At 51.5% G+C, this 26,859-nt stretch overlaps 1 protein-coding gene across 1 annotated transcript in view; it reads left to right on the forward strand.

Moving 5' to 3' along the window:
- Positions 1 to 3,300: 3,300 nt before the first annotated feature.
- Positions 3,301 to 26,859, forward strand: part of LOC128848363 (zinc finger protein 420-like) — a 32,629-nt gene continuing 9,070 nt past the window's right edge. The window contains exons 1-4 of the mRNA XM_054048344.1: positions 3,301 to 3,914; positions 7,558 to 7,684; positions 11,177 to 11,290; positions 11,711 to 13,223. Of these exons, the coding sequence (XP_053904319.1) occupies positions 3,801 to 3,914; positions 7,558 to 7,684; positions 11,177 to 11,290; positions 11,711 to 13,223 (1,868 nt within the window). The 5' untranslated portion in view covers positions 3,301 to 3,800. The remainder of the gene's footprint in view (positions 3,915 to 7,557; positions 7,685 to 11,176; positions 11,291 to 11,710; positions 13,224 to 26,859) is intronic.

Genomic DNA, 26,859 nt, shown 5'->3' on the forward strand with positions numbered 1-26,859 from the left:
CCTCACACCCCAACACACATCCAGCCTTCTGCCCTGCACCCCCCACACCCCCCAGCCCTCTGCCCTGAACCCCCCACCCCAACACACACCTAGCCTTCTGCCCTGCACCCCCCACCCCCCCAGCCCTCTGCCCTGAACCCCCCACCCCAACACACACCCAGCCTTCTGCCCTGCACCCCCACAGCCCCATCCCTCTGCCCTGTACCCCCCACACTCCAACACATACCCAGCCTTCTGCCCTGCACCCCCCCCAGCCCTCTGTCCTGATCTCTGACCCCCCCACACACCCCAGCCTTCTGCCCTGAACCCCCTCCCCCAGCCCTCTGCCCTGACCCCTGAAACACCCCCCCCCCCAGGTCTGGGCTCCCGGCCGCAGGCCCTGATCAGCCCTCTGCCGGCCTAGGTGAACAGAACTCCAGGCTGGCAGCGAGCTGAGCAGGCTGGTGGCGTAAGATCAGCATTTTAATTTAATTTTAAATGACGCTTCTTAAACATTTTGAAAACCTTGTTTACTTTACATACAATAGTTTAATTATATAATATAGACTTATAGAAAGAGACCTTCTAAAAATGTTAAAATGTATTACCAGCACGTGAAACCTTAAATTACAGTGAATAAATGAAGACTCGGCACACCACTTCTGAAAGGTTGCCGACCCCTGTCTTAGATGTTCCTCCTGTCTACTTATTACAGCACTGTCCTTACTGAACCTTTCCCAGTGGCTTTTGCCAGCTCCAGGAGGCAGAGTTTACATTGCATTGCATGTCTGGCAAGTACTACATCCAAGTATTGCCACTGATATCAATGTCAGGTGTGTCTAGGTAGCAAATTCACAGATCTCTTTGCTTACTAAAAATTACAGTACAAAATTCAGTTTGGGAGGATCTAAATAATATGATAGAACAGTGCATTTTTGAATATTTGGGGGAAGTAAATTCTGCAACAATTAGTGGTGCGTGAAAAAGCACTAATGGCTCGTCTACACAGGCATCTTATACTGGTGTAAGCTAAGGTGCGAGTTTAAGCAGATCTTGTCATATTGGTATGAATCCCTATATGGACACTGCCAGTGTGGTACAGCAGTGGGATTTTTTGGTTTAGCTGATGTCGCTTGGGAAGGGGTTTAACTAAATTGTGGGGGGGAAGCCACTATTATACCAGAATAGGCATTTCCACATGGGGGGTTTCCTGGTATTACTACACCCTTATAACTGGCAACAATTTCCAGTGTAGACAAGCCCGAAGGGGTTGGATACCGAATCAAGTGTCCTCTGGCAGCTCAATACATCATTTCAGACAGAGTAGAGCCGCTGTAGCTGTGCACTGGGCTGCTCTGTGCCTTTAATGTCGCAGCCCTGGATAGGAGATGCTGAGATGAACCTCCCAGCAAGGACCACCAGCCTCTCTGCCATCCACACCCTCTTCTGGCAATCCCTGCAGATGGATCACTCCCTCTGTGGTAACTTTTATCCCCTCTGCCACTGTGTGGCAGCACATCTCCCCAGTTCTGATCCCCAGCTCCCGCTCGATGTTCCTGATTTTGCCAAAATGCCCCTCTCCTTCCTTTTCCTCACCAGTGTCATCCTCCTCTGAACACACTGTGGCCCCTGCACAAGTTCTGCCCATCCCTCTCATCTGATTTGCCCCCTCAAATCCTTTAGCCCAGTGGTTCTCAACCAGGGGTACTCAGAGGTCTTCCAACAGTTATATCATCTACTCTAGATATTTGCCTAGTTTTACAGCAGGCTACATAAAAAGCACTAGTGATGTCAATACAAACTCAAATTTCATACAGACAATGACTTGTTTATATTGCTCTATATACTATATGCCAGGACTTCTCAAACTGTGGGTCAGGACCCCAAAGTGGGTCGTGACCCCTTTTTAATGGGGGCACCAGAGCTGGTGTTAGACTTGCTGGGACCCGGGGCTGAAGGGGAAGCCCAAGCCCCACCATCTGGGGCCAAAGCCCAAGCCCCACCGGCCCAACGCTGAAGTCAAACCCAGAGGGCTGCAGCCCTGGGTGGTAGGGCTCAGGTTACAAGCCCCCCACCGGGGGCTGAAGCCCTTGTACTTTGGCTCCTGCGCCCCAGGGTGGTGGGGCTTGTGTTCCCCCCACCCCCTACACACACACACACACACACAGATGGGGCTCGGATGGGCTCAAGCTGTGGTCCCCCCTCCAGGGGCCATGTAGTAGTTTGTGTTGTCAGAAGGGTGTCGTGGTGCAATGAAGTTTGAGAACCCTGCTATACACTGAACTGTAAGTACAATATTTATATTCCCATCGGTTTATTTTATAATTATAGGGTAAAAACGAGAAAGTCAGCACTTTTTCAGTAAATCTGTCCTATGACACTTATGTATTTTTACATCTGATTTTGTGAGCAAGTCATTTTTAAAAGAGGTGAAACTTGGGGGTACACAAAACAAATCAAGACTCCTGAAAGGGGGACAGTAGTCTGGAAAGGTTGAGAGCCACTGCTTTAGCCCCCTTTTATACCAGGGAGCAGATTCTGATGGCAAGGGAGGGCAGAGGCTTCTTCAGCCCATGTTACTGAGCATGTCTGGATAGTTCAGGCAGCTGGGTAACAGCAAAGTACCAAATCTCCTCCTCCCTCCCCCAACAGAAATAATCTGAAGCAAAACACTCGTCCTTATGCTTCAGCCGAGGAGAGCGATTGGGGAGGTCTCAAGAGGGGATTTGCCCATTTCACACCCTGATTCCCCCAGGCTGTGTCCCTGCCGACAGACTCTGGGCTTTCCTTACAGTCGGTCCCAGGGAGGGCTGCAGCCCGGGTTGTTATCCAGGGGCACAGGAAGCCGGGCTGGGAGCAGCGGCTGAGAGCTGTTGTATCCGGCGCTGGGGCGAGGGAAGGGGGAGAGTTCAAGGTAGGTAGGAGGCGTTAATGATAGTCACAGAGACCACGCAGCTCCTGCATTTGAGTGATCGGTGATCAAGGCAGCGGGAAGAAGCTGCTGCTGCCGCCTCCATTGTGAGCCGGGAACCCGGGCTGAGCCGCTGCCGCTCCCCAGCGGGGTGTGTGCGGGGAGAGACCTGCACTGACCTCCCTTTGCATCCGTTCCTCCCGGTGGGGACTTTCTGCGGGGGCTGGAACCAGCCCCGGGCTCTGCCGACACCAGCCCCGGAGCCGGAGCCTGCAGGTGAGGGGAGAGACCCGGGGAAAGGGCTGGGGCCGGGCAGGAAAGTGACTCCGCACCACCGGCCCCTCCTCGCCCCAGCTCTGCTCCCGGGGCGGGGGTCTGCGAGTGCCTTGGGGACAGTATCAGGGGGGATCTCCGAAACCAGCTCCTTTGATTCTGCTCTTTTCTAAGGCCAGGTTCACACTAGGAAATTAGGTCAGTATAACTCTCTCACTCAGGTATGTGAAAAATCCACCCCCCAAGAAAAGCAACACAGTTAAACCATCTAATCCCTGGTGTACACAGTGCTAGATTGACAGGAGAATTCTCCCGTGGACATAGCTACTGCCTTGTGGGAGGTGGAGTACCTACCTCGACAGGAGAAGCCTTCCTGTTGGCGTAGGTAGCGTCTTTACTGAAGATGCAGCTGTGCTGCTGCAGCACTGTAAGTGTGAACCTGCCCTAAGATTTGGTTCAGAAACTTTTAAAAATGTCTCCGTGGGTTTAGTCCTGGTGGGAAGGGCTGGATCTGCGCTGCAGTAAAGTGACCAAGTGTTTTTGCAGCCTGGAAGAATCTAGAATCTGGCTTCAGGTAAAGAGCCCCGGGGGAAACTGGGGTGTAAAATGGACTAAAACATTTTCTAATACCTGCCCAATGGCCCTTCTTGCCTTGTCAGGCTGCAGAATGACATCCACATCTTGCTCCAGATCCTGCCATCCTCCCAGGGCACAGGGAAGAGACATGGCTGCTGCAGTTGTGCTGGCTCAGGTAAGTGATTGGCAGGGAGCCGGTGGGGTTGGTCTGGACGTGGGGGAGGGACAGGAAATACAAGAGGAAAGTTGAATGAGGAATGAAAAACCTCTGTTGAGTCCTTTGCTCTTTACAGAACAAACACAATATGGAAACACCACAGGGGCACTGCTAGGTCCCAGATAACCGTGTTTAGTAACTACACAGACATGCAAGGCCTAGCTACGTATTTACACTACTGCTTAGATTAGTCCTTGACAGCTTCTAAACCATAGAACATAGTGAGCCACCAGACAGCTCACAAAACGCTTAAAGGGATGTAATGGGGTTTTATGGATTGCTTTATCTCTAAAGGCAGCTAATCAGGGGAGCCCTTACCGTGTCCCTCTGCTTCAGCCACAGTGGGTTTCAACCGCCTGGGTTCTCAGCTACTAGCTGATATTGCCCTCACCTGACTGTTGAAGGGAGCCAGGAACCCTACCCTACCTCCCTATGCAGTTTCAGTTATCCCTGACCCGGTCCTTACCCCCAGGACTGGCCTGATGCCTCCATACATACCTTCCGTAATGGATGAACCAACAATCAACGTACACATTATTTAGAAGGGGAAATATACAGGAAGCCTATAAAGGGAAGGGAAAGATGGACTTGAAGTCGATACTTCAGTAACTCTATACAACTCGCAAGTAACAAAACCCCTAGGGTGGGTTGCCCGGGATTGACGAGTCCAGTTTATTCCATGCTAGTGGGCTGCATAAGGTGGAGGATCCCATGTACCCTGATGAGATGTTGTAGGCCTGAAGCTGCTGGAGTGCAGTGAGGTGATAAGAGTGCAGATTCACCCAGGGGTCTAACCTCTCTGTGGCAGCAATAGGCGTTATTCACAGTGGAAAAAGTCCCCACAGCACAGGGAGGCTCCTCGGCATTTCCCAGGCCAGTTGCGTCTGCCAGAGTTCGGCAAAGCAATTTGAGGACAAAAGCGGCAACACATTGGGAAGGGGGAGACAATCAGGGGATCATCCGCGCTCCCCTCAGGCAGTGGGGAGACTGTCGGGGCATCGCCCGCGCTCCCCTCAGGCAGGGGGGAGACAGTCGGGGCATCACCTGCGTTTCCCTCAGGCAGGGGGTGACAGTCGACGGATCGCTCGCATTCCCCTCAGGTGCGGGGAGACAGTCGGGGGATCGCCCAGGCTCCCTGCAGGCATGGGGAAGACAGTCGGGGGATCGCCCGTGCTCCCCTCAGGCAGGGGGGAGACAGTCGGGGCATCGCCCGTGCTCCCCTCAGGCAGGGGAGAGACAGTCGGGCATCGCCTGCATTCCCCTCAGGAAGTGGGGAGACAGTCTGTCCTCCTCTTATCCCCCCTCCAATTGGCTTACCCAGCCTTCCATCCTCTAGGGTTCACCCAATCACAAGGTTCAACACCCTTGATGAGGTTAGCACACTGCAGTCCTCCCCATTTCTCATTACCCAGCAACTTGCTTGGCTCCCCTTTTCATCAGAACCATTAACCCGGGTGACTGGGATATTACCCAATTCCTGCATGCTATGGACTCCTCCCTCTTTAATGTAAAAGACTATTGGGGGGGAAAAAAATCTCACCAACACATTACTGTCAAATTGACTATGGTTAAGAATCCAGCATGCTACAAATTCAATTTGAGTTGTTTTACATCTTTTTTCTGAAGACCATTGCACTGGCATCACAACAGCATCTAGCTAGAATCTGTACTTTCTGGCCTAGCTGTGTCAGCCACATCTTCCCGCTATGTGACGCTAGGGTCACTTGTAGTGGAAACAAGGTCGCAAGTCTCAGTGGTGCTGACACAAGTCAATGTCTGTGGCTGTACTGTAGGATGGGTGTTTTCAATAGGCATCACTGGGGTAGGAAATCCTGCTGAACTTGTGCTTAAAAGCTGGTTTAGGCAGACATTCGGTGAAAGACATCAGCTTTCTTGTGCATAAGTTCAGCTAATCTGTTTTGTATCAGAATCAATAATAATAATAACAACAATGAAGGGCTTTTATGCTCTGCCAGTCCAGTTGAATCCATGTAATTCTCTATTATTTAGTACTGGATCCTTTTACTCCACAACATACAGGTTCAGCATATGTTCTTTATTTATGTTACCTTCACTTTAATAAGACCTCAGGGAGAGAGGACGTCCATTGTATGTTTTTAGTAGCACTGAGGTTTTCCACAACTTTACTTCTGTAAGTAGCCTCTGATAATCCTGCTATGAAAAAGACAGAGCACACCCTGTATCAAGCTTCATTTGAAGTCTAACTTCATCTCCATTGTAAAGAATTCCAAACAACATTTTGTTTTCTTCTAAATGTAACAGTTCTAGAGATGCTATAACTGTCCCGGGGCTTGTCATGACTGCAAAGTTAACTGTGGTTATAGCTCGAGCGCTGCCCCTAACTTGAGTCACATCCACACACAAAACCCTTAACTTGAGAGCAGCTCAGCTGCCTGCAGAGTGAAGAATCGTAGGATGTGCCCCCAAAAGTCTTAGCAACACACACAAGTGAGAATAACACCAGTGTGGACACAGTAACTCAGGTGTTATTTTGCTGTGTGGCCTCTCTCACTCAAGCTAGGCTAATTTATGAGGAGTAGCTCATAAACTGGAGTTAACTCTGCAGCGAAGACATAGTCTCACTGGCCTCCATGTTCTCTCTCGATATCGGTGGAACAGTCCTCTACTGAGCTATTGTACAAGCCCATTTTCTCCAAATACCAGGCACTTTTAACCCTTCCCCCTTCCACCCTGATTTAATGAACAGTCCAACTGGCTGTAGGTAGCAATTTCTTTGTAGATTCACTTTTACTGGCCCTCTGCAGTCACTATTCCACTGTATTCCCAGATTTGGACCATGTCCTCAGTGCAAATTGTTGTGTCTTTTTACTGTGTAATGTGCCGAAGAACTCGATGAAACCACACAAGCATAGTTGGGTTCCAAATAATCACGTTTAGTAAATTTACACAGACACCCAAGGCCTAGCTACATACACACTGCCGCTCTGACTGGCTCTGGAGGCTTCTAAAACCTAGAATATAGTGAGTTCCACTAAAGAGCTCATAAACCATTTTAAGAAATACTAACCTAACCTTATACACTACATCTTCTTAAGGTAGGGCCTGGATTGTAGGGATAGGGTGGAAATACTCCTTTGTGAGGAAACAACCCCCCGAATGTGTTGATACCAAAGCTCTGTTGCCATCCTACAGCACTCAGAAGCCAAGAGTAACTCTGGAGGTGGGTTCACAAACTGTAGGGAAATGGTGGCTATTTTGAATAAAGGTAGTTTGACTCTACCCCCCTGAAAGTAATGGGAGGTGGCGGCCATGTAGAACAAGGGAGAATGTGTGAGTTCTGTGCAAGGAATTATGAGATCATGGGAAATGCCCCAAAATCCAATTAAATATTGTGAGACTCATGATAAAATCAGCAGAGTTGGCAGCTCTTGGCATCACTGTTTCACCATAAAAATAGTGTGTTTTTAATGACAGCTTTGAGAAATTTCCCCTTCCCCAGGGAAAATGTCCTGCTCTCTGTGGGGTGGGGGTGAGGGATTTTGCAGCCCTGCCTGTGACTGAGCTGGTGGGATTGTGGCTGGGGCAGCAGGTTCTGAGAGGGGGACTCTGGCTGTTTCAGGGGCTGGTGACCTTCGAGGAGGTGGCTGTGTATTTTACTGAAGAGCAATGGGCTCTGCTGGACCCCAGTCAGAGAGCCCTCTACAGGGACGTCATGCAGCAGAACTATGAGAATGTGACCTCGCTGGGTAAGGATTCCTGTCCCCTCGGGTATTAGAAGGAGTGGGAGTCTCTGAAGCATGCAGGTCGGCTTCTACTCAGGTTCTTCCCCGGTCCCTTAGATTTCAGGAGGATCAGCCCCCGAAACCATGTGAGAGAGACTGTTCCCTCCTGATACCCCTCCCAGGGGAGAGGAGATTCAGAGACATAGTGAAGAATCTCATCCCCAGAATTTCCAAGGGCGGGGATGGGCTGTATGTAGCACTCTGTGTTTCTAAACACGGGCTCACTCACACAGAGATGTCTCCTCTCCATCCTTTCCCAGGACTATCTCCATGGCTGGAAAGGGCTGTGGTCTCAGCAGGGCTAGGAAGGAGCAAGAGGTTGCACAACTGTGTTGTGCCAAAGTCATAAAAACCCCCAGTGTGTGGAGATTGCTGAACCTCCTGCAGGGGGAGCTGTACACCTCCCAAGAACCATCTGACCTCCCCAAAGGGTCTTCAGGAACATCTGTTTGGTTTATGCAGCTTTGGTTGATGAAGGCAGCTGTGTTGATATCATATACTTGGATTTCTTCAGGGCATTTGACTTGGTACCACATGACATTTTGATTTAAAAAGCTTGTGTTATATGGAATGAACAAAACCACACAGTAGATGGATTCACAACTGGCTCATTTACGGATCTCAAAATGCTTTTGTTAATGGGGATAAGTCAATGAGCAGGGCTGTTTCTAGTGGGTGTCCTAGGGATCAGTTCTTGGTCCAACACTACTTATTATTTTTATCAACAGTCTTCATGATTTTGTAAAATCTTTGCTGGTAAGGTTTGCGGACGACACAAAGATTAGTGGGGTATCAATAATGAGGACAGGTTATTGTTACCGAGTGATCTGAATTTCCTGCTTAAATGGTCATAATCCAATAAAATGTGTTTTAGTACCTGTACGGCCAAATGCAAGGTAATACATCTGAGAAAACAAGAATTCAGATTATATCTACAGTATGAAAAATTCTGGGCTTGGCTACGCTATGGAGGCTAGAGCAGCATAGCTACTGCACTGTAGCTGCGCTGGCATAACCCCATAGATGTAGCCTACAACAACGGAAGGGGGGTTTCAGTCACTGTAGAAACACAGCCTCCCTGAATGACTATCTTGCATGGTGTCAAGTATCGGGGTAGCCGTGTTAGTCTGTATCCACAAAAACAACAAGGAGTCCAGTGGCACCTTAACGATTAACAGATTTATTTGGGCATAAGCGTTTGTGGGTAAAAAACCTCACTTCTTGTATCTGAAGAAATGAGAATTTTTACCCATGAAAGCTTATGCCCAAATAAATCTGTTAGTCGTTAAGGTGCCACCGGACTCCTTGTTGTTTGAGTAACTATCTTGACGAAGCATTCTTCTGTCCACCTGTCTGTGTCTACACTAAAGGCTAGGTTGGCACAGCTACGGCAGTGTAGCTGAGCGCTGTAGCTACATCAGCCTAAATTGTAAGTGTAGACCAGGCCTCTGTCTTAGAAACGACTGATTTAAGAGAAGGTCATTAGAATCACTGAGTTTTAAGGCCAGAAGCGACCACCAGGTTATCTAGTCTGACCTCCTGTATATCACAGGCAGTCAACACCCCTCAGCACCTGCACACAACCACACAACCAAAATTAGACCGAAGTATTACAGATCTCAGGAGACTAGACCATTATGTGCAGCAGGCAGCGAATAAGAGGAACCAAGGTGCACAGAGTCTGAGGCCCCAACAATGGCAGGGAAACGATTAAGTTAGATACACCCACAGAATCCTGGCAAGTGACCCGCAACCACATGCTGCAGAAGACAACAAGGTGAACAAACCCTCAAGGTCACTGCCAATGTGACCTGGGGAAATTCCTTTCCAACCTCACGTACAGCAATCAGTTAGTCCCCAGTGTTGTGAGCAAGAAACAGCCAGCCAAGTACCTGAGAGAGAGAATCCTCGGTGCGACCTAAGAGCCCCGGCCCACCCCGCCCACTGCCCCATTTCCAGCCATGATCATCCCTGATGCTTCATAGGAAGGAAATACAAAAAAAAAACCCTCCCAGAATACATTGGGGGGATCCTTTTCTGATCCCTGCTGGTAGCTGGCTGAAACCCTGAAGCATAATTGAAGGGTGAGTTCACAGCTATCAGTCTCAGCAAGGTCTGAGTCACTAGTACCTCTCAGTAAAGGGACATTTTTGAGGGGACCTGTAAATCGAGAACTCCTCAAAAGACCCCACACCTCAAGGAGGCATGCAAAATGATCTGAGTAACCATTCAGATTTTAGAGCACTTACAAGAGTTGAGCTTTAAAGCCTATAAAATGGCAGGAATGGAAACCCACTAAATGTTTTTCTGTATTGGTGCGTGTGTACTGTAAAAAGTGTACATTTTCTTAAATCCCATTCTCAGTCTGGATCCCCCAAAGATTTAGGGAGTGCCATACACTATTTTGGGTAAAACTATTGAGACCAGCGTCACATCAATAGTTAGATCTCTAGCTCTATGCAAAAAAACAAACTAGAAACTCTTTATAAATGGCTGTTTTTTTCAGGTCTTATATCTCTGGCACCTCTAGCTCAAATGACCCCAAGTTTGGGTCACTAACTGTACCCTACACCCGTCTGACAAAGGATGTCAATTTTAGAGGACTTAGAAAGGTGAACCTTTCAACAGAAGTCGTGATGCAACCTTCACTATAGTGGCACTGCCATGCCAATACAATTTCCTGGTTTTTCAGAAGTTTGAGTTTGAAATACTTTAACTCTGTATTTCCTGGGTTTTTGGAGGTTTGGGTGTCACTGAATTTATTAAGTGTTTTTTCTGTTATTGAATTGTTTTTTGCGGTTTAGTTAGTCGTTTACAGTGGTCAGAAAAGAACATTTTACCCTGATGTACAAATGGCTAGTTGTGTTCTAGGATGGGGTCTCCGTTTGTATGTTTTCCTCCACTGAAGCATAAGAGATTGGCCACAGTTGAAGACAGGACACCAGACGGGGTGGACCAGTACTTTGAGGTGGTACAGAAGACCCTCTTTCTAGATTCCTGGCTGGTGTGTCTTACTCACATGCTCAGGGTCAGACTGATCGCCTGATTTGGAGTTAGGAATCAATTTTCCTGCAGCTCCAAATGGCTGGAACCTTGGTGTGGGAGGGGGTTAGCTTTCCTGAGTGTGCAGCATTGGGCCTAGCTCACCTCCTGGGATCATCTGAGCATATCTTGCCAAATAAATGCCCTGCCAGTGCAGGGGCCTCAGACATTAATAGCATGTTGATCTCTCCTGTTCTCTCCCTGTGCCACACAGTTTTACTGTCCTGGGGACTGAAAAGTCTCTGGGCTTAATATAGGGGGTACATCGGCTGTGATACACATTAGGTCAGACTAGATGCCCTTAAACTCTGTGAAGAATACAAGGACACCCACTCATTCAGCACATCTGGAAACCGCTGTGTCTCAGAATAATTGTAAAATCCTGGTCTCACCTGCTTTCTTTCCCCGGAGCAGGATTTCCAATTGCCAAACCCAACATAATATCCCAGCTGGAACGAGGGGAAGAGCCGTGGGTGCCAGATCTCCCCAGCTTTGAGGAAAGGGACATCCTGAGATACATCCACACAGGTGAGCAAGTGATTAAATAGACACAGAAACCACCCAGCATTGGCATAATCAGCTGGGATTCCCACAAAGGGCCCGTGAGCTCCCCCACTTCTGCTTCATCTCACCCAGGTCAGGATTGTGACTAGCTGGTGTCGTATCCTCATGTCAGATGCAAGTCAGGGCTTCCCATCCATCCTGACTGACACCTACCAGTAGCTTCCTCCCCACTGGGTGTTCACTTGGGATGTGGAGGCAGAACTGGTCCCCTCCTCTCTCCTTTCTGGGGAAGGGTTTTGGGGGGAGGGATTTGGCTCCTGATTTTTCCATCTCCCCAGCAGGTATTTGGTTTATTTCCTGCCAACCCATTCACTTTTTTGAGGTTCCCTTTCCCCTCGGGCACAGGGAATGACTCCTGTCTGGATTATCTCTCTGTCCCTGCAGGTGATGGGATGGTGGGTGAGAGCGAGGAGGAGAATCCTCAGCAGGAAGTTCCTGAGCAAGTGGAACAACACGGAAATCTATTAGGAAAAACAGAAGAGGACGTTTCCCAGAGTCCTGAGCAGAGAGAAGCCTGTGACAGACAGCAAGGAAATAACCCAGGGATGAAATTGGGTAAATCCACTTACCAAGTGGGAGGCCTGAAGGACCTTAAGAAAACCACAATCCAGCCAAGAGTCTTCAGTAAAGAGGAACCATATGACTGTGCTGAGTGCGGGAGACGTTTCAACCGGAAATCCTACCTTGTTAGACATCAGAGAGTCCACACTGGCGAAAAACCCTATAACTGCCCCAGCTGTGGGAAGTGCTTCAGTCAGATATCGCACCTTATTGTACATCAGAGAATCCATACAGGAGAGAGACCCTATAAATGCCTTGACTGTGAGAAAAGTTTCAAGCACAGTTCAGACCTTGTTTCACACCAGAGAATTCACACAGGGGAGAGACCATATAAATGCCCAGACTGTGGGAAGAGCTTCAGGCAGAGCTCAGTCCTTATTTCACATCACACAATCCATACGGAAGAGAAATCCCATAACTGTCTTGAGTGTGGGAAATATTTTGCTTATTTCTCATCCCTGATTTCACACCGGAGAATCCACACAGGAGAGAGACCCTATACATGCCACGACTGTGGGAAAACCTTCCGTCAGAAAGGTACCCTTATTATCCATCAGAGAATCCACACTGGAGAGGCACCCTATAGCTGTCTTAAGTGTGGGAAAAGCTTCAAGCAGAGATCAGACCTTAGTGTACATCAGAGAATCCATGTGGCAGAGAGACCCTATAAATGCCCCGACTGTGGGAAAGGCTTCAGCCAGAGTTCAAACCTCCTTAAACACCAGAGAATCCACACAGGAGAGAGACCCTATAACTGCCTGGAGTGTGGGAAGCGTTTTTCCAATTTCTCTTACCTGATTTCACATTGGGGAATCCACACGGGAGAGAGACCCTATAAGTGCCCCGACTGTGGGAAAAGCTTCAAACAAAGCTCGGACCTTATTTCACACAGACGTATTCACACAGGAGAGAGACCTTATAAATGCTCTGTCTGTGGAAAGAGCTTCAGCCAGAGATCAAACCTCAACGTACATCAGAAAATCCACACGGCAGCAAGACCCTATAACTGCCCCAAGTGCGGGAAAAGCTACAGGCGCAACTCAGAGCTTATTTCACATCAGAAAATCCACATGGGAGAGAAACCCCATAACTGCCCTGAGTGCGGAAAAAGCTTCAAGCGGAGGTCAGTACTAATTTCGCATCAGAGAATCCACACGGGAGAGAAACCCTTTAAGTGCTCCGAATGTGGGAAAAGTTTCTGTCAGAGATCGCAACTTATTAGGCATCAGAGAATTCACACAGGACAGAGACCTTATAAATGCTCGGAGTGCGGAAAGAACTTTACCCAGAGCTCAGCCCTTATTGTCCATCAGAGAATGCACACCGGAAATAAACCATATACATGTTCTGTCTGTGGGAAAAGCTACAAGGTGAAGACCTCACTAATATCCCACCAGAAACTGCACACAAGGTAGAAGGTGTTGGGAGCTCTCCCTGTGGTCTGTGTCCTCTTGAAGCAAAGTGTAAATGTGCTTCATTTGAGGGGGGTCTGGGCAGGGGCAGCAGGTGGGCACAAGGTTTGGGGTTTTAGTGGGCAATGGTTGATGGGGCCCAGAAGAGGCAGGAACGCTGGATACTGGGGAGCTGCGTTGTTTCTGGGTCTGAGTGAAGCAGATGATGAGATTAGTAGCAAGATGTTTCTATGGCTTTGTGACGAACCGGGACTGTTCTTACTGTGGTCTGTGAATGCTGACAGGGGAGTGTGGCTAGGATAGTCTGCATTGGGGGATGGGAGTCTGCCCGAAGGCGAATACCTGAGCGTGTAACATGAGAACCCAGGAAGGGGTTGGAGGCCAGGTGACACCTTGGCCCGGGAAACTGAACAAAGGCGGTGGGAGGGGTGGCTGAAGGCAGAGTGCTGGAAGCGGGCTGGAGAGATGGCTGGGAGGCAGAGATGGCTCTGACCCCCCAAAGGGGGGTGGGCTGGGATGCCCTGGGACCCCAAGCTGGACCTGAGGTGGGCCCTGTTGTCTGTGCCTGCAAGACCTGTCTTGGACGGTATTCCTGTCATCCAAATAAACCTTCTGCTTTACTGGCTGGCTGAGAGTCATGGTGAATCGCAGGAAGCCGGGGGTGCAGGGCCCTGAGTCCCCCAATACTCCGTGACAACTGGTGGCAGCGGCGGGATCTACTGCACCCCGTGGACGGCGCTTCCTGCAGTAAGTGACTGGGGAGCAGTAAAACGAAGGGGGATTGACGGGGCCCAGGCGTGCTGAAGAGTGAGAGAGAGACGGTTATTACTCCTGGGAGTGTGTGACCAGCGAGAAGGACTTTTGCAGTAACAGGGTCCCCCGGGGGGATCGCAGTGAGTGGTCCCAGGGGCGGAGGAGTCTGCAGCTTGACCCTGGCAGAGAGGTGGTGACCTCGAGAAGGGCTGGCACACTAGGGGTCACCCTGGGAACTGTGGGGAGCTGTGAGCACACCAGGCCGGTGAGTGGCCAGCAGGAAGATGTATGCCAAGCGGCTTAAGAGCGACCTGGTGGAGCTGTGCAAGCAGAGGGGGCTGCGCATTGGGAGGCTCACCAAAGAACAGCTCATTGCCCGGCTGGAGGCGGAAGATCGCGCGAATGAACTGATCCCTGTGTCTCAGGGAAGCAGCCTGGCAAATGCAGCGCAGGCACCAGTGTCTGTCCCAGCTGGGAGTGGTCAGCCGGCTGCTGAGGGCTTCCCAAGACCCCTCCTTCCTATGCCTAGGGGAAGGATGGGGAGGAGCCCAGCAAATACCGAGGGCGCCGTGACCCCCCCGGCCAGCAGGGGATCCTCCCGGCGAAGCTCGCCGGCCAGCAGAGGATCCTCCCGGTGACGTTCGGCATCCGTGGAGCGGAACTGGCTGGAATGGGAGAAAGAGCTAAAACTGAGAGAGCTGGAGGGTCGTGAACAAGAGAGACAGCGTCAGTGTGAACAGGAGGAGAAAGAGAGACAGCGTCAGCCTGAACTGGAACTGGCAAGATTGAAGGGCAGCGAACCCCCGGCTGCGGTGAGTGAGGGGGGACCCAGGACTGCATGGAGCTTTGATAAATGCATCCTGGCCCCACACAAGGAGGGGGAGGACATGGATGACTTCCTGGAGGCCTTTGAGACGGCCTGCGAGCTGCACCGGGTTGATCCCGCGGACAGACTCCGGGTCCTTACCCCCTTACTGGACTCCAAAGCCGTGGCATTGTACCGCCAACTGGAAGAGGCAGAGAAAGGGGACTACGAACTATTCAAAAAGGCCCTGCTACGTGAGTTTGGGCTGACTCCTGAGATGTACCGGGAAAGGTTCCGGAGTCAGGATAAAACCCCTGAGATCTCATATCTGCAACTAGCCGTCCGCATGGAGGGATACGCCAGCAAGTGGGCTGATGGGGCCCAGACGAAGGAGGACCTGGTCAAACTGCTGGTACTGGAGCAACTGTATGAGCGGTGCCCATCCGACCTGAGGCTCTGGTTGGTGGACAGAAAGCCAGAGAACCCGCGACATGCAGGCCGGCTGGCTGATGAGTTTGTAAAGAGCCGGTCAGGAGATAACAGGGAGGAGTCCCAAAGGAACAGTCATACCACAACGCAGAGAGAGAGTCACCATGGGACCTCCCCGTGGGAAAATACAGAAAAACCCCATCAAAGGGGAGCATCCGGCGTCAAGACCATCCGACCCACTTAAGGGGACCTATGGGACATGGGCTGCTACCACTGTGGCCAAAAAGGCCACATACGGGCCCAGTGCCCCAGGCTCAGGGACAGACTGAGCAGACCGAACCCACAGAGGGTTGACTGGGTAGAGACCCAGCCCGGTGAGAGGCAGCATTCCCAGGGAAGGGGGGCTGGCAGAGTACCACCTGCTAAGGAGGGAGGAGAGCTCCAGGCCAGCTCCTCTAGGGGGCTGGATGCTCCAGACTCAGGGTTTTTGGTTTATACGGTAGGCGCGGGGCTGTCCCTCCGGAGAGAGTACCTTGTTCCCCTGGAGGTGGATGGGAGGAAGGTCAATGGATACTGGGATACGGGCGCAGAGGTGACGCTGGCCCGGCCCGAGGTGGTGGCCCCAGATCAGGTGGTGCCCAACACCTACCTGACCCTGACGGGGGTGGGCGGAACACCAGTCAAAGTGCCCATGGCAAGGGTACACCTGAAGTGGGGGGCCAAGGAGGGCCCCAATGATGTGGGGGTACACCCGTATTTGCCCACTGAGGTATTGATGGGGGGGGGACCTGGAGAACTGGCCAAGCAACCCCCAAAGGGCACTGGTTGTGACCCGCAGTCAGAGCCGGCGAGGGGCACTGCGCCCTGGCCTTGGGGGGGGGTGCCTTGCCTGAGGCGCAGGACCCTAACCTGGTGGGGAGGGAACGCCCAGGGACACGGTTCAGGGAGGCTGCAGCTTCAGACCCAGCCGGCGAGAAAGAGCAGGTGGCCATCCCTGTCCCAGCTGCTGAGTTCCAAGCCGAGTTGCAGAGAGATCCCTCCTTGCGGAAGATAAGGGACCTGGCCGACCTCAATGCGGTACAGACCATGGGACGAGGTGGCCGGAAAAGGTTCCTGTGGGAGAAGGGGTTCCTGTACCGAGAATGGGCTCCCCCAGGGAAAATGGAGTCAGGGGGGATCAGGAGGCAGCTGGTGGTACCCCAGAAGTATCGCCGCCAGCTGCTGGGCCGGGCCCACAGGCTTGTGTGAAGAAACACTTCCTTTTGTTAGTTTTTACCTGCTGCCTATTCATTTCATTGGATGACACCTGGCTCTTGTGTTATATGAAGGGGTAAATAACACTTCCTTATTTACTTTCTCCACACCATTCATGATGTTACAGACCTCTATCATAACCCCCACTTAGTTGTCTCTTTTCCAACCTGAACAGTCCCAGTCTTTTTCACTGCTCCTCATATGAAGCTGTTCCATACCCCAAATCATGTCTGTTACCTTTGTCTGTACCTTTTTAATTTCTAACATATCTTTTTTGAGATGGGGAGACCAGAACTGCAAGCCATATTCAAGGAGTGTGTGCATACCATGGATTTATATAGTTGCATTATGAGATTTTCTGTCTTGTTATCTATCCCTTTCCTAATGATTCCAAACATTCTGGTAGCCTTTTTTGACTGCCACTGCACACTGAGTGGATGATTTCAGAGACCTATCCACAATGATTCCAAGATCTCTTTCTTGAGTGGTAACAACTCATTTAGACCCCATCATTTTATATGTATAGTTGGGATTATGTTTTCTAATGCGTGTTACTTTGAATTGATCAACATTGAATTCATGAGGGGGAACTCACCCGTTCAGCTCAAGAACAGAGGAAATGTCTGAGATTCCCTGGAAGACGGTGGATTTGCAACAAACATTTTATTAGGAATTTATTTGGAAAAAACAGAAACCAATCAAAGTAAAAACTTCAATGAGAAATAAAGATGAATCTGAAATCTGATTTTCTAGAAACAAGAGACCCTCCCCTCGCCCACCATCCCAAAACAAGGAGAAAAATTCCTCACAGGGCAGTTATTTCAGGAAAAATCCCATGTGCGATGTCAGCTGAGCCCCTGTCTGAAAACAGGGATGAGGAAATCCTGCTGAAACCCTTTCCATAGGTTCAGTCACTCATTCCGCTGACACAGTGAGCCAGGAAGGGGCAGACGAGGGTCAGCACCTCTGGCCTCCTGAGTCACTTCTCACAGAAGAATTAGTGACACCCCATGACTCCCTGTGAAGGGGAGCAACTATTATCCCCATCAGAGACTGGAGAAGAGGAGGCTGCACAGAGAGGAGGGGGAGTGACTGGCACAAGATCACGCCAGGAGACACTAGCACGAAGCATTATTGAACCCAGGGGTCCTGTCTGCCCATCTCTCCACTGCCACCCCACCCCTCCCACCTCTAACTGTGGGTATGCACAGAAGATGCTCTGTTATTGGCATAATTCGCCCAGTCATCACCTCAAAGAGTGTGTGATCTGTGGAGGCAGCTGGAGTTGTCCTGAGGGCCATTAAAATGAGTGGAATCAGGGTGTTCCGATAGTATCCATTGGCACCTACCACCTTCCGGAGCATTCGTTTGATGGCGGGATTTGACACACTCCCCTCTCAGAACTGGGAAGTGAACCTAGGAGTCCCAGGGTCCCAGCCTCCACTGCTTTAACTGACTAGCCCTTACTCCCATACAAGAGCTGAGAATAGAACCCAGGAGTCCTGAGTCCCAATTCCTCCTGCTGTCACTATTACATTGCCTGGGGATGTTTTGAAGGACAAAAGTATAACTTCAAAAAGAATGAGATAAGCTCAAGCCAAAACATTCAGGGATGGAACCCCATGCTCTGGATGTCCCTAAGCATCTCACTGCCAAAAGCTGTGGGGTTGGACAACAGGCTGGATCACTCGAAAATTGCCCTGTTCTGTTTATTCCCTCTGAAGCACCTGGCCTTGGCCACTGTGGAAGTCAGGACCATGGGGTAGAATGATGGACCATTGGTCTGACCCTGTATGGCCATTCTTATTCACTCCCCCTCAGCAGGAATCTCTCACTCCCCCTATCCAGCCCCTTTCACTGATGTGTCTGCCCATCCTGCTTTAAAAGGGATATCTGGCACCTCCATGTCTTTGCTCTTGCAGATCTAAGTGCCTCTGATCTCAGTCTCTGAGTCTTCCCCTCCCCTATACTCTGATGTCCTGTTCTTGGTCCCAGACCCCAGCTCTGTGCTGTACCGGGGGCCATTGAACCCCAAAATCAGGGCTCTGATCACAACCTAGAGGGGAGTGACCAATTGCAGCCACCAGACAAAACACCCCCATGTGTTTGTTGCTGTCTGAAATTGTCAGCCCAGACATCGCAGTGCGGGTGTTTGAAGCAGCCCTGGGCCATCATCTGAGCTGCAGGGAAACAGAGTATCTTTATGGGGTATCTTTAGTGTATGCTCAGTAATCCTTGCCCCTCAGAATCCAAGCAGCATGAAGATACAGTTCCTCCTTGTTAAGGCTTCTTATTCCCTCCCCCCCGCCCCCCTCTGCTTTGAGTTGCAAGTTCAACTGTTGGGAGGAATTCACTCGCATCATGTCTCCTAGTTTGTCTGGTGTCAATGGGCTTTCTCTTTCGGGCTGGATATAACCCTTGTTGGATACTAGTATGTCACGCTAGTTAATATTTCTCTCTTGTCTGGTGGTTTACACAATTACAGAGGCTCACAATGCAAATGCTCAACTATTACCTTACAATATGGGATGCAGTTATTATAAGTGAGATTAAGGTACGCAGCACTTACAAGCATTCAAAAAAGTCAAAACACTAAGCACATTTTTATAACTCTACCACCTATTTGACCAGTACTAACACACAGGTGAACCAGACTGGTTCTGGTTGTTTTTCAGTATCTAAGTGAGGCCCAGGAATCTTGGCATAAAGTGGCACCTGGTTTGCCAATGTCACACCAGAAACCACCTGAGCTCCCTAAAGAGTCTGCAGGAAAATTTTCCCATCTGTTTTGTTTATAAAAGGACCCATCTAGCAACAGCTCTGTCTCAGGACAACTGTAAAACCCTCATCTCACCTGTTTTCTCACAACAGGTTTTCCAATTCCCCAAACTGAACATAATTTCCCAGCTGAGAATTGGGGGAAGAGCTGTGGGTCCTGGACCTCCAGGGCTCTGAGGAAAGGCAGGTCCTGAGAAACATCCACACTGGTGAGGAATTGGTTAAACGGTCCCACAGAAACCATCCATCATTGGTATAAGTAGCTGGGATTGTTTTAAAGGCCCTGCAGGTTCCCTCAGTTCTGCCTTATTTTGCCCATTGTGCCCAGCCGATGTTGTATCTTTATGGCAGATGTCACTCAACTGCACAGCCACCCACGGAGACGCCCTGTGAGGGTCCCCAGCGCTCACTCTGCACCCGCACAGCCACCGAGGGAGACACCCTGCCAGGGTCCCCACATCCAGCACCCACACAGCCAGTCCAGGCCCACACTTGTGAGTGAAGCAGCAAGAACCTTTGGGAACACATCTACTCACACCAGGCACCAGAGCCTCCCCAGAGGGCAGAGAGACCCCCAGGCACGGATTGCACCCCTCCCTCATTAGACATTCCACTTGGGGCGGAGCTCCCTCTGGATATGACTCTGGGGACAGGGAGAGCCACTGCCACACCACCTGCCCTACCAGGGGCAGAGCGTGCCCTCCCGAGGCAGGAGGAGAGATTCCCTCTAGAGATCCTTCTCCAGACCGAAGCCCACCTCAGTTCTTCCTTCAGTTCACGGAGCCACTTGACACATGGGAATTACACAACAGTGGGACAGGTGCCTCGTTGGTGTAAATCAGTGGTTGTGACATTGGGGTCATTGGGCCAGAACCCCAGAGGGTGTTATTGAGAGAATCCAAAAGGGGGCATCTCTCAGAGCTGGCACAGGTCACAGCATCAGCAGAGTCTCACAGCACAGCCTGGCCAACACCTGTGACTTCCCTAGCTGGATGCATGAGTGTCTTCAGCATGGCTCAGTATCTGGGCTGTGACAGCCACATTTCCTCGGAGCATGGGGGTGGGGAGACATGTCACACACACTGGCCAGTGGGTTACACAAGCGCTGTTGGTGCCTGACTGTCTGAGCCCTCATGCAGGTGCCTAACTCTCAGGGTTTCCCCCCAGAGTGACCCTCCACATGTTGGGGTTGAGTTCATTCTGTGACCTGGGGTCATACAGGGAATGCATTAAAGTACAACTAAGCAGAATCAACCAATTCCTGGGCATTGCACGACTCCCCCATCACAGTGGGGGAACGCTAGAGAACCTTTGGGTACAACTGGGCCAAATCCCTCTGGGCCCTGCAAAGAACACACCCAACCAGAGATTTCCCCAGCCTACAGGGCTGCAGCTCCCCCAACCCCGGTCTGTCCTGTCCCCACTTACAGCTCACCCTCTCCCAGGCCTTTCCTCTTTTGGCCAGGGACACTGGGGTCTCCCTCCTGTCCCCAAAGGTGGGCTGCTGTCCTTAGTTCCACCCCTCCAAAGTCTGGTTGGCTGAGGACAAGGCACTCAGCTGTCCATCCCAATCTCCAAACTGACCTGAAGCTGTAGAACCTCAGCCACCTGCCAATGGGACCCCTACCCCGAAACGTGGTGCAGAAGGGATCCAGGCACAACCCTTTTCTCCTCCGTGAAACCTCCAGAGTGAATGAACCAGAGACAGAGTCCCAGAGACACGTGCCCTCTGCTGTCATCCTGGACTTTGGTCAGCATCCCTGGGGCCTTTTAATTTTGAGGCCCTCCTGGGACATTCACAATTCCTTACGGTCCTGTATTCCCCAATGATACCCCCTCTCCAGAGACACAGTCCTCCCTCCAGAAGTTTACAGGGCACAATCCATTTATTGTGGTCTAATTAATAGAAGAAAGCCCATGGGAAATAGAGTCATGAGGCAGGAATACCTGGGTCCCTGTAACTCAGTGCTCTGGGCTTCCACACTAGGTCCAAACATCCAGACAGGGTCTCCCCAGAGTGAGTGACTCACTGCCTTGCTCCATGCTGTAGGGACACCCTTGCATACACAGCCCCCTAGAACTGCTCTGGCCTTTAATGCTGCCCTATTACAGGGCAAACTACTATGTCACTCCCTCTCCCCCCATGTGGTCTCTCTAAGCCAGTGGCTCTCAGCCATTTCAGACTACTGTATCCTTTTCAAGAGTCAGATCTGTCTTATGTATCCCCAAGTTACACCTCACTTAAAAATGACTGGCTTACAAAAATCGGACATAAAAATACAAAAGTGCCAAAGCCACTATTATTGAAAAATTGCTGACTTTTGCATTTTTACCATATAAAATAAATCAATTGGAATATAAATATTGCGCTTACATTTCAGTGTATAGTATGTAGGGAAGTATAAACAAGTCACTGTCTGTGTGAAATTTGAGTTTGTACTGATTTTGCTACTGCTTTTTATGTAGCCTGTTGTAAAACATGACAAGTCAGACTCCTGAAAGTGGGACAGTAGTCTGGAAAGGTTGAGAGCCACTGCTTTAGCCCCCTTTTATACCAGGGAGCAGATCCTGATGGCAAGGGAGGGCAGAGGCTTCTTCAGCCCATGTTACTGAGCATGTCTGGATAGTTCAGGCAGCTGGGTAACATAACAGCAAAGTACCAAATCTCCTCCTCCCTCCCCCAACAGAAATAATCTGAAGCAAAACACTTGTCCTCATGCTTCAGCCGAGGAGGGCGATTGGGGAGGTCTCAAGAGGGGATTTGCCCATTTCACACCCTGATTCCCCCGGGCTGTGTCCCTGCCGACAGACTCTGGGCTTTCGGTACAGTCGGTCCCAGGGAGGGCTGCAGCCCGGGTTGTTATCCAGGGGGCACAGGAAGCAGGGCTGGGAGCAGCAGCTGAGAGCTGTTGTATCCGGCGCTGGGGGAGGGAAGGGGGAGAGTTCAAGGTAGGTAGGAGGCGTTAATGATAGTCACAGAGACCACGCAGCTCCTGCATTTGAGTGATCGGTGATCAAGGCGGCTGGAAGAAGCTGCTGCTGCTGCCTCCATTGTGAGCCGGGAGCCCGGGCTGAGCCGCTGCTGCTCCCCAGCGGGCTGCGGGGAGAGACCTGCACTGACCTCCCTTTGCATCCGTTCCTCCCGGTGGGGACTTTCTGCGGGGGCTGGAACCAGCCCCTGGGGCAGCCCCGGGCTCTGCCGACCCCAGCCCCTGAGCCTGCAGGTGAGGGGAGAGACCCGGGGGAAGGGCTGGGGCCGGGCAGGAAAGTGACTCTGCTAGGGTTACCATATTTCAGCAAGCAAAAAAGAGGACGGGAGGAGCCCCGCCCTAGCCCCTCCCACTTCCCGCCCCCCCCCCAGAACCCCCAACCCTCCCCCCGTTCCTTGTCCCCTGACTGCCCCCTCCTGGGACCCCTGCCCCTAACTGCCCCCCAGGACTCCACTCCCTATCTAAGCCTCCCTGCCTCTTGTCCCCTGACTGCCCCAACCCTTATCCACACCCCCACCCCCAGACAGACCCCTGGGACTCCCACGCCCCATCCAACCACTCCCCACCCCCTGACAGCCCCCCCCAGAACTACCGACCCATCTAAACCCCTCTGCTCCCTGTCCCCTGACTGCTCCGATCCCTCTCCCCACTCCTGCCCCCTGACAGCTCCCCCCCAGAACTCCCAGCCCCCCACCCCCCCGCTCCTTGTCCCCTGACTGCCCCCTCCTGGGACCCCTGCTCCTAACTGCCCTCCAGAACCCCTCCCCCTACCTAAGACTCCCTGTTCCTTGTCCCCTAACTGCCCCCTCCTAAGACCCCCCCAACTGCCCCCCAGGACCCTACCCCCTACCTGTACCCTGACTGCCCAAAACTTTCTCCACTCCCCCCAAAAAGCCCCCCCCCCGTTTCTTGACTGCCCCCTCCAGAACCTTCCTGCCCCCTCTCCTGCCCCCTCTCCTGCCCCCTGGCCCCCTTACCCTGCTGCTCAGAACATGGTGTTGGGCTCTGTGCGAGCCGGACACGTGGCTGCGCTCCCCAGCACAACAAAACCCGGTCCTTGGCCCTGCACAGTGCTGCCAGACCGGGCTGCAGGGGAGAGCTGCCGGCTCAGAATGCAGGGCGGAGCTCCTCTACAGCTGCTCCGGAGTCCAGCCCGGGACTTTCCTGCAGCCCTCCCAGCCGCTCGCTCTGCTCTGCCGGGGGAGGGGGGAAATCCCGGACATTTTGAGTGATTTACAAATTCCCCCCGGACGCTATTTTTAGCACAAAAAGGAGGACATGTCCGGGTAAATCCGGACGAATGGTAACCCTAGACTCTGCACCAACGGCCCCTCCTCGTCTGCGAGTCCCAGAGCTGCTGCCCTCCCTGACCCCCGCGCTCTGCTCCCCTGAGCGCCTGCAGGAGCCGAGCCAGCTCCGGGAGAGCGAACGCGCCGGGCCAGGGACTGAGTCTCCCAGCCCGAGGGGAGGGGGCAGGAGGGAGACAGGGGAAGAGACTGGCAGGGGCAGCAGGAGCAATCAGTGGGGAGGGAGGTTCCCGGCTCCCAGCCCTGCCCAGCCCCATTCCCTGCAGCCTCCCGGGGCAGATTGACTTTCCTGGGACAAGGTGAGGAGCAGGAAGAGGAAAAGCCAGTTCCTGCCTCTGCCTAATCCCCGCGCTGCTGGGGGGATGCGCTGCCCTGGGGACAGTGTCAGGGGGGATCCCCCAGAGCGGCTCCTTTGATTCTGCTCTTTTCTAGTGTTTGGCTTAAAGACTGTGTTACTGGAGGGTTTAAACATGTTTTAGTGGGTTTAGTCCTAATGGGTGGGGCTGGGCTGGGCTATGCTGCCATAAAGAGTCTAAATTTAAAGTATCTTTCTGCAAAGAAAGAGCCTGGGGAAATCGGTGTGAAATGGACTAAAACCTCTTCTATAGCCTGCCCCATTGCCCTTCTCGCCTTGACAGGCTGCAGAATAATGTCCACATCTTGCTCCAGGTTGTCCCATCCTCCCAGGGGACAGGGAAGGGAACGGAATGTAATGGAGCCAGTGCAGGTAAGTGATTTTCAGGGAGGTGGTGGGGTTGGCCTGCATATGGAGGAGGAACAGTAAATACAGACAGAGGGAAAAACTGGAAATGAAAAACCTTCTGTTGCATAGTTTGCTCTTTATACAACACACAATATAGAGAAACCCCAGGGGGCACAGTTGGGTTTTTCCAACTATACACTGCAAGTTTGCAAATGACACTAAACTGGGAGGAGTGGTAAATACGCTGGAGGGTAGGGATCGGATACAGAGGGACCTAGACAAATTAGAGGATTGGGCCAAAAGAAACCTGATGAGGTTCAACAAGGACAAGTGCAGAGTCCTGCACTTAGGACGGAAGAATCCCATGCACTGCTACAGACTAGGGACCGAATGGCTAGGCAGCAATTCTGCAGAAAAGGACCTAGGGGTTACAGTGGATGAGAAGCTGGATATGAGTCAACAGTGTGCTCTTGTTGCCAAGAAGGCTAACGGCATTTTGGGCTGTATAAGTAGGGGCATTGCCAGCAGATCGAGGGACGTGATCATTCCCCTCTATTCGACATTGGTGAGGCCTCATCTGGAGTACTGTGTCCAGTTCTGGGCCCCACACTACAAGAAGGATGTGGAAAAATTGGAAAGAGTCCAGCGGAGGGCAACAAAAATGATTAGGGAGCTGGAACACATGACTGATGAGGAGAGGCTGAGGGAACTGGGATTGTTTAGACTGCAGAAGAGAAGAGTGAGGGGGGGATTTGATAGCTGCTTTCAACTACCTGAAAGGAGGTTCCAAAAAGGATGGATCTAGACTGTTCTTAGTGGTACCAGATGACAGAACAAGGAGTAATGGTCTCAAGTTGCAGTGGGGGAGGTTTAGGTTGGATATTAGGAAAAACTTTTTCACTAGGAGGGTGGTGAAACACTGGAATGGGTTACCTAGGGAGGTGGTGGAATCTCCTTCCTTAGAGGTTTTTAAGGTTAGGCTTGACAAAGCCCTGGCTGGGATGATTTAGTTTGGAATTGGTCCTGCTTTGAGCAGGGGGTTGGACTAGATGACCTCCTGAGGTCCCTTCCAACCCTGATATTCTATGATTCTAAGTGCAAGGCCTAGCCACCTATATACATTTACTTGGTCTGGTTTCTGGCAGCTCCTAAGAAACACAGTGAGGGCCACTAGAGGGCTCACAAACTGTTTGAAGGGATATTACCCACTTCCTACACACTGGCTACTCCTGCCTCTTTGATGAAGGAGAGCATTTAAAAAAATAATGTAGCAATATGTTACTATCAATACTACTATTACTAGAAGACTGCACACTTTGTTGCTTCTGTAGGCCAAACTTATTGTACACATCAGGGGCTCCTGGCATCTTTTCATTCCCCTTGGCCCCCACAGGTGTGCCATCCTCCCATCCCTATTTTAGGGGCTCCCTGCAACCCCCCCCCACTCCCTCATGCAAAGGGTCTGCGTGCCCCCCCCTTCCCCATGCCAGAATCCCTGATTCTTCCTCCCATGTCCTCCCCAATTCCCCTCTTTCCACATATCGTGTCCCCTATGCCAGGAGAGCTATGTGCCACTGTAACAGGACCAGACACCTCCTGAGCACCCCGTCATGGACCGAGGTTGCGCTGCAAGTGTCCTGCCTCAGTTGCCCTCGTGGTTCCTCCATAAACTCAAAAGGACTTCTCTCTGTTCAAGAATACCCCTCCTTAGGGTCTGTTTTATTAGCAAAAAGTTCAAAATAAACCCCAAAATATCTTCCTTTCCACCCCTCCAGCCTTAAACTGCACACAGTCAATTCCCTGACATATTGTCCCCAAACTCCCAAGGTCTTCCTTGCAGGAGCCTTTCTCATTCTTTGTCACTGCTTCCTCTTCCTGTTTCCTCCTCTCCTCTGGCTCTTTCTAGAGTCCTCTATCATGCCCCATTGTGAGGCTGTTAATGAGGCACAGGCGGGCTGGACCTGTTCTTTCTTAAAGGGCCCAGTCCACCTTGTGGCAGCCGCCCTATTCCTTCTCTTCCCTCTCCCCTCTCCCCAACCCTTGCTTAAGGCCAATAGACTCTGTGGGTCCCTTATTATAGTCAATAAACCCACCACCTTTGTCTCACTGTTGCAGGGGTGTGCACAGGAATAAATTTTGGCCGCTTTTGGAGGGGCACTTTCTGTGCCTGCCCCCCATGGCCGGAGGAGCTGGCTCTCCCCTTTGTAGCCCCAGCGTTGGAGGACCTGGGGCTCCCAGCCACAGCCCTGGGGCCGGAGGAGCTCGCTCTTCCCAGGCAGCTGGAGGAGTTGGATCTCGCCCCAGAGCCGGAGGAGCTGTCGTTTCCTGCCCCGCCCTGCCCTATGGCCAGAGGAGTTCACTCTTCCTGCCCTGGCCCTGGAGGAGTTCTGTGCCCACAGTGATTGGGGGGGCCCGTGCCCCTGCTTGCGCCCCATTGCGCGTGCCCCTGCACTGTTGACACTGTTAGTAATTAAATACTGTTCCAGCTCTCCAGAGGACGAGCCCTCTGCTGAGCTATCAAACAAGTCCGTTTTCCCCAGC

The sequence above is a fragment of the Malaclemys terrapin genome, chromosome 13, assembly GCF_027887155.1.
Source record: "Malaclemys terrapin pileata isolate rMalTer1 chromosome 13, rMalTer1.hap1, whole genome shotgun sequence".
Classification (NCBI taxonomy): domain Eukaryota; kingdom Metazoa; phylum Chordata; order Testudines; family Emydidae; genus Malaclemys; species Malaclemys terrapin.